Genomic DNA, 8,198 nt, shown 5'->3' with positions numbered 1-8,198 from the left:
CGGGTAGAAAAGCAAGAATCACAGAATTGTTACAGGGCAGAAGGAGGCCATTTGGCCCATCGTGTCTGCACCAGCTCTCCAAATCAGTAATCTACTCATTTATCCTTCCCCTGCCTTCACCCCGTAACCCTGCACATTCTTCATTTTCAGGCAAGAGTCTATCTCTTCCACTGGACGTGCCTCCACCTCACAATCTCAGGCACAGTCTTCCGGATCTTAACCACAGCGTGAAGGTCAATAGTGACAGAATGGATGGGCAGCTAATCGCCAACTGAGCTCTGGTGTAAAGCAAGCTGAAATATCGTCCAACAAAAAGCGCAACTCGTCGGGTAAGTCAAACAACAACTTGCAATTAATTAGCGCCATTCGCCGTGTTAAGGAACGTCTTCTAGGAGGTCAGAGATAGACAGACAGAGGAGATTCCAGAGCTGAGGGGCTGCCAATAGTGGAGCAAAGTGGGGGGTGGAGCAAAGTGGGGGGGGGGGGGGGATGCTGATCCAGGCCCGAAATCAAGGAGGCAAATGAAACATGTCACCAGGGTGTCCTCCTTAGAAATTCAGCGTCACAAATACACCACATTACATCATGTGGAATTGCTTTAATTCCCCAGTGCAGGCAACAATCTCTCTAAATAGGCAGCCAGCCTTGGTGGAAAACTTGAGCAGCCCAGGTTGGAGATGTAGAAATTCGGCCAGGTTGGCAGTGGGAATGCAGTCTCCTTGTGTCAGGAAAGCTGGGCACTGACAGCAGACGCCGCCCGCGCCCCCGGGGGGAATCCAGCAATCCAGACGCTGCAGTGAGGTTTACAAAACTTTCAGTGGGGCTGAATCTTTTTTTTTCCAGGGAAGCGGCTCGATTTTTCGACATCTTCCCCTGAAACTGGGAGTGGGGGAGGGATTAGGGGCCTGGCAGGACCAGTTTGAGGCACACCTGCCGCCAGGTATTTTTCTCTTCAGCCAAAATTGGACACAAACATCCGGGCGCCAGCCAATCAGGGCGAGGCACCTGGTGTGGGGGAGTGAGAGAGGTTTGAAGTGTTAGTCAGGCAGAAGCAAGCAGAGAGAGCGCAACAGGGCACAGACACATCGGCAAGCGGAGAGAACAACAGGGGACTGAAGACTGAGACAACGATTCAGCTCCGAACGAACCCACGCTTTGCAAACTCGGTCATTCCAATGAAAAACTTCATCTTCTCCCACCTGGGAATCCTCTTCCTCCTGGTAAGCTGCACTCTCGCTGGTTAATCGCTCCTTCATTCTGCCAGTGTCTCCAGACCCTCAACCTTCTAGTCCCACCCTTTACTGGGGAGGGTTTCTCACTCCGGGACCAGCCCCCACCCGGCCATCCCAATCTGAAATTTCCACTTTTCCTCACTTAAACCTCGGATAAACTTTCATAATCTGATGTGGATTCGGGTTGATGGAGAGTGGATTGATTTGGGTTGGATCTGCTGAGGGAAGGGAACCTGAGGAAAATCGGGGGGCTGCCGGGTAAACCTGAGGGAAAATCTACCTTTCTAACGCTAACATGTCCGAATTCACAGATTCACCTGAGTGAGGCTTCCACCCGGTGTAAGGGATTTGACCGACACAGCTACACGTTCCGTGCGCCCTCACTGGAGGCGGGCCAGGTTATTGGGAAAGGTAAGCTGGCTGTCCGGAAAGTCCCGGAGTCTCTGCGGCGGAATTACCCGGACGTGAGAGAGCAGGGAGCTCACAGGGGGAAACAGACAATCTCGACCGGGAGTAATCCTGGAATAACCAGGGGAGGGGGGTAGTAGAAGGTAAAAGGTGCTCCAGGACGTGGAGGAATTTCCAGACCCCCCCCCCCCCCCCGGGTCTGGCAGTCGCCCTCTCCCATAATTGGCATTTGGGTAATGTGAGACCGGGCTTTTCACCGACTGCCTATTGCTCTCTGTACTCAGGGCGGTGGCTGGACTTTCCATTCTGAAACTCTGACCTTTTTAACTTCCTGTTAGTACAGGTGTGCGTGTGTGTGTCCTTTCCCCAAAGCCGGTGCATTTGCCCAGAAAGTGTAACTTTTTTTGCAATGGGTTGGAGGTTTTATCTGTTCAGTGATTTTTTTGTTTGTTTGTGTTTCGAGCTAAAAGGAGAGAGTTCAGATGTGTAGTCAGCGATAGTGTTATCGGGATCTGTTAACTGAGCCCCTTGTCTAATCTGTAATGTCAGTCTCCAAAGCCTTGTTTGTGTGATATTCATTTCCCCCCCCCCCCCCCCCCCCCCCAACAAAAAAAAAATTCTTAACTGTATCCAAATGTGAAATTCTGATCTAACATCAGAGTGCAGCAAATTCCAAAAAATGAAAAGTGTTAAAATCAGTCCTTTGGGGGAGGGGGGTGTAACTTGAACAAAGTTAGATTGGGGGGGTAAAAACGTATATTACCTTCCAAACAGGCCCCAAGTTTTATTGAATAGGCTGTACCCTATTGCACTGATAACCTGTGCTTTAATCAATTGTCACTTGCTTTCAGTTTATACACTTCTTAGCATAACTTCTTCAAAGGAGATAGGCTGTTAATTCTATTATATTTTGTGTGTTTTGCTTACTCGTTGAAATCCCTTGCGTGTGCTTGATTTGAATGTAATTTTACAAAATGGATGCCATCCAAATTTCACAACATTGTCCAGTTTACCTGAAAATGTCTCCTGCACCAGCAATGCCTATCGGTGCCTGTAGGTGAAAAGAGGTGTCAAAATAGACGCTTTCCATCAAAGCTCTGCATTTTTCTATGTGCTGGACTGAAATTAATTGGGCAGTTTTTGAAGAGCCGACCATAAAGTCACTTGTATTTCGGTTGAGTTTTGTTTTACAAAGTTTGAGATCCCCGAAGAATGAAAATGATCCGCCAAGATTATTTCTAAATTTGTGTTGGGGGAGAAAAAAGGTAGCTGTCATCTCAATGATTTGGTTTAATACAGCATTGCCTTAATGCCATATCGATCCAATTCCATGGCTTTTGAACTATGCACAAGTTAAAAGACCTTTTTAGTGCCATTGTCTGCTTCGCTGGTTGTCACAGCACTAACATGTCACTGAGGTTTTACATATATTCATGCCCTGCTTGCATTGTCAGGGTAGCTGTAATTGAAGCATCCACATGACTGTGTAATATTGTTCCAGTGATAAAGCACAAAGGAGCAGATGAAACGGTTCATTGTTGAGAGAAATCTTTTTTTAAAGATGATTTCCATTACTGCCCATGACTTGGGTAGTTCAACAAAATGCTGTAACCATGTTCTGAATGCATGATCTAATGTGTTCAATCTTGCATTCTCTTTTTCTCCTATCTGCCATTTGTTTTACTAAAATGTTTTTCTGACATTTCATTGTGATCTCTGTGTTTGCATTCACCATTTCACTGTGAATAGGATAATAACATAGTGGTGTGAAGATATCGCCCTCAAACTGAGTTTCGGTTGCCCATCTGAGATCATTAAGTTTCACATTACTCAACCACCGCATATGCTTATGACACATGCCGGAATTTGAGGCGGTGCTCCATTCTAGAAATTCACTTAGTTATTTAATCTTGGACCCAATCTCACTTTCTTGGAGCTTTGAGATTAGCTAACACAGGAGATCACAATAGGGATCTTCTGATCTATCAGGCTTAACTATTCACTGAGCAATTAAAATAAATTCTTCTCTTTGCTATGATTTAATGCAATCCCCATTTTATAGGAAGAAAGATTGTCCTCCACTGTCTTCGTAGCTGTTGAGTTACGTTTAAAGTGCAGTCACTTTTTTGTAACCAAACCTGACAGTCCATTGTGCAGCAGGATCCAGCAAATAAATTGAAAGAACTAACCAATAGTAGTGTAGATTGAGATTGGAATGTTGATCAAGACACCAGGTTGCTCTTCAAGTTGTGCCATGCTTTTTGAGCACAGGTTTACAAGACAATAAAGATGATCCTTCACGCTAATGTAGCTGTAAAATGATAATGGTATTCTAGATTTTAGCAGTGGAGGTTTAAAGTATATAAACCAAAATAATGGAACTTTGATAGACATCAGTCAGAGTGCTGTGTGCAATATTGGGCTACGCTAGCTACACTTTAGCAGTTAAGACCCATTCATTGACATGATGCCTTTTATGAGAGAAAAAACAAATATCCCCAGAAAGATCAGAGCTTTTTCCATCAGAACATTGCAGAATGATAGGATGAATCTGACATGATTGAAGCAATATGATAGAGATATTATAAAAGGATGCGACAGAGTATCTGGAATCAGCTTGTTCTCTTAGTTTAAAGGTTTAAAATTAAGATCCATAGCTATAAGATTGTTACTTTCAAAACAGGGAATTAACTTCCAGGGCTAGTGGTTGAGGGTGAAGCTGTCAACACTCAAGATTAGGTTGAATATATGGTTGACAGTAAAGGAGATAAAGTGATATAGTGATGGACTAGTGAAGTGGTGCTCTATTCCTTTCTGTCAATTCACTTGAAATTATTTATTTCAGCTACAACCTTTCAAGACGGGTAAATGTGATTTAAAAATATTTACTCTTGCAGAAAAAAAAGCCAATGCAAACTGATTAGACTGGCTTGTTTCCATGTGATAACCTTTGCATGTTTCTTTGTATTGACTGGGTTTTTTATTTTAAAAGAGTGCTTTGAGAATTTGTCAAGTTATTTATTCATTTATGGAAGAGAAGAACCAAGATCTCTTTGCGTTTCCACCGTGATGGTAGCATGCTGTATTTCACAATTATCGTGAATTGTACTGTGCCATGAGCATCAATAGGCAAATATGCTAGTTGGAATCCTGGATAAAGTAATTTGAAAATTACTTTAATGACCCAACTCTAATTGAGATAACATATCAACATAGAATTAGGAGTAGGCCACTCAGCCTCTTGCGTCTGTGCCACCATTCAATAAGTTCATGGCTGTTCTAATTGTAAACTCAACCCCACATGCCTGTCTACCCCAAATAACCTTTCACCCCTTCTTACTCAAGAGTCTACCTTGCTCTGCCTTTGAAATATTTTGCTTCCGCTGCCTTTTGAGCAAGAGAGTTCAGAGACTCACAACTCCTGAGAGAGCATTTCTCCTCATCTCCATATTGAATGAGTGACCCTTATTTGTAAACAGTGACTTCCAGTTTAGACTTTCCCACAAGAGGAAACATCCTCTCCCCCCATCCACCATGTCAAGACTCCTCAGGACCTTAAAAGGTTTCAATCAAGTCACCTCTTTTTTCTCTAGATTCCAATGAATAAAAACCTAACCTCTTCAGCTTTTTCTCATTAGACAACCCTCCCATTTCTGGTATTATTCCAGTGAACCAATCTCTAAACTGCTTCGATTGCACTTAAATATTTCCTTTAAATAAGTAGACCAATGCTGTACACAATACTCCAGATGTGGTCTCAGCGATGTCCTGTGCAACTGAAGCATAACCTCCCTACTTTTGTAATCTATTCCCTTCACAATAAACTATCACTCACTTAACCTATGTCCCTTTATAGCCTTGTCCTTTTATAACCTTGTTATGTCTTCATAATTTATTTTCCTACCTATCTTGTGTCATCGGAAAATTTAGCAACCGTACCTTCAGTCCCTTCAACCAGTTGTAAAAAGTTGAGGCTCCAGAACAGACTCCTGCAGAACCCAACTCAACACATCCTGCCACCCAGAAAAAGACCCATTTGTGCTGTTTCCTGTTGGCTAGCCAATCTTCAATCAATACCAATATGTTGCCTCCTAATCCATGAGTTTCTATTTTACGCAATAACCGTTGATGTCGTACATTATCAAATGCCTTCTAGAAGTCCATGTACAATACATGCATCTACAGCATATACGACTCATTCAAAGGTCTCTGGTAAATTGGTTAAACATTTTCCTTTTTGCAATCCATGTTGACTCTGCCTGATTGCCTTGAATTTTTCCAAGTGTCCTGCTATATCATCTTTAATAATGGCTTCTAACATTTTCCCTATGACAGATGTTAGGGAGAAGCACGGTGGTGCAGTGGTTAGCACTGCTGCCTCACGGCACCAAGGACCCAGATTCGATCCCAGCTCCGGGTCACTATTTGTGTGGAGTTTGCACATTCTCCCCGTGTCTGCGTGGGTCTCACCCTCACAACCCAAAGATGTGCAGAGTAGGTGGATTGGCCACTCTAAATTGACTAAATGGACTACATTCCCACCCCCATCCGTCACTCCACCAATTTCCCTAGCAGCATCTCTCCTACGGAGCGGATGCGCCAACATCCTGCTCGCATTCTCCCCATACTCGTATACTGCGCCCTCCTCCACTGTGTCTCCGCCTTTCTGGTGGTCAACGAGTCAAATTTGGCCTGCAAACTATGCCGTTCCCCCAGCAACCCCTCCTCCGGTGCCTCCGTGTATCTCCTGTCCACATCCAGGAGCTCGCCCACCAGTCTCTCCCTCTCCTTCCTCTCCCTCCTTTCCCTGTGGGCCCGGATGGAGATCAGCTCCCCCCGGATCACTGCTTTCAGAGCCTCCCAGACCATCCCCACCCGGACCTCCCCGTGTCATTGGTATCAAGATACCCCTCAATACTTCTCCGGACCCTCCTACACACCACCTCATCAGCCAGCATCCCCACATCCAGGCGCCAGAGCGGGCGCTGGTCCCGCGCCTCCCCCATCTCCAGATCAACCCAGTGCGCGCATGGCCTGAAATCGCTATGGCCGAATACTCGGCATCCTGCACCCTCGAGATCAATCCCCTGCTCAGGACGGAAAAATCTATTCGTGAATAAACCCTATGGACATGAGAGAAAAAGGAATACTCTCGCGCTCTCGGTCTCCCAAACTTCCAGGGGTTCAACCCATCCCATCTGGTCCATGAATCCCCTCAGTACTTTGGCTGCCGCCGGTCTCCTACCCATCCTTGAACTGGACCGGTCCAGTGGGGGATCCAGCACTGTGTTAAAGTCTCCCCCCATGATCAGGCCCCCTGCCTCCAGGTCCGGAATGCGGCCCAACAAGCGCCTCATGAAGCCAGCATCATCCCAATTCGGGGCATGTACATTAACCAGCACCACCTTCTCTCCCTGCAGCCTACCCTTCACCATAATATATCTGCCCTCCTTGTCCGACACCACCTCAGCCGCCTCGAACGCCACCCTCTTCCCCACCAGAATCGCCACCCCCCGTTTCTTCGCGTCCAATCCTGAGTGAAAAACCTGCCCCACCCACCCCTTCCTCAGACTAACCTGGTCCGCCACCTTCAAGTGGGTCTCCTGGAGCATAGCCACGTCCGCCTTCAACCCCTTCAGATGAGAAAATTCCCTAGTTCTCTTAACTGGCCCATTCAGCCCCCTCACGTTCCAGGTAATCAGCTGGATCAGAGGGCAACCCGCCCCCCTCCCCCGCCGGCTAGCCATAGCTTATCGACTGCTCGCGCCAGGCCAGCGCGCCCCGCCCGACCCGTTCCCCATGGCGATAACGCCTCTCCTCTACCCCCCCGGCCCACACCAGCTCCTTCCTGACCATTCCAGCAGCAACCCGGTATCCCCCCCCCCCCCCCCCCCCCCCCCCCAAAGGCTAGGACCCCTCCTAGCCGCGACGCACCCTCCATGGTACTTGTGAGTCAGCTGACTTCTGCTGACCCCGGCAGCTCCAGCCAAAACCCATCCCCTCCCGGCATGGGGTCATCCCCTTCTTGCCACACCTCCTTGGCACCGCTTCAGCGCGGGAAAGAACACCAGTAGAGGCCACGCCCCCACCGCCAGCTCCACCCCCCCACTGCCCCGCGGCGCAGGAAACCAGAGGAAAGCCTGCGCTTTCACACTGCCACACCCCACCCTTCTGACGCAGCTCCCCAAAATCCAGTTTCACCCCAACCCCCAGCCCCATACAGAAGAGAACATATAAAATACAAACCCCCAACATTCCCCACATACCCCATACCCAACAGACCGACCCACCCGGAAACAGAGCAAAAAGAAAACCAGCATAAAAAACACACATGTCAAAGTTAAAGAACAGCAACAGCGAAAACAGCAACGGCCATAGTGTGTCCCCAGGCCCTAGTTCGAGTCCAGCTTCTCCGCCTGCACAAAGGCCCACGCCTCCTCCGGGGACTTGAAGTAGTGGTGCCGGTCCTTGTATGTCACCCACAGACGCGCAGGCTGCAGCATTCCAAATCTGACCTGCTTGGCATGCAGCACCGCCTTCGTCCGGTTGAACCCGGCC

General features: G+C 47.4%; 1 protein-coding gene across 1 annotated transcript in view; it reads left to right on the top strand.

Annotated features, from left to right (window-relative positions):
- Positions 1–917: 917 nt before the first annotated feature.
- cdh31 (cadherin 31) overlaps positions 918–8,198 on the top strand; it is a 69,252-nt gene continuing 61,971 nt past the window's right edge. The window contains exons 1-2 of the mRNA XM_038806457.1: positions 918–1,220; positions 1,544–1,643. Of these exons, the coding sequence (XP_038662385.1) occupies positions 1,176–1,220; positions 1,544–1,643 (145 nt within the window). The 5' untranslated portion in view covers positions 918–1,175. The remainder of the gene's footprint in view (positions 1,221–1,543; positions 1,644–8,198) is intronic.

This window comes from Scyliorhinus canicula, chromosome 9, assembly GCF_902713615.1.
Source record: "Scyliorhinus canicula chromosome 9, sScyCan1.1, whole genome shotgun sequence".
NCBI lineage: Eukaryota > Metazoa > Chordata > Chondrichthyes > Carcharhiniformes > Scyliorhinidae > Scyliorhinus > Scyliorhinus canicula.
This window is presented reverse-complemented; position numbering and strand designations above follow the sequence as displayed.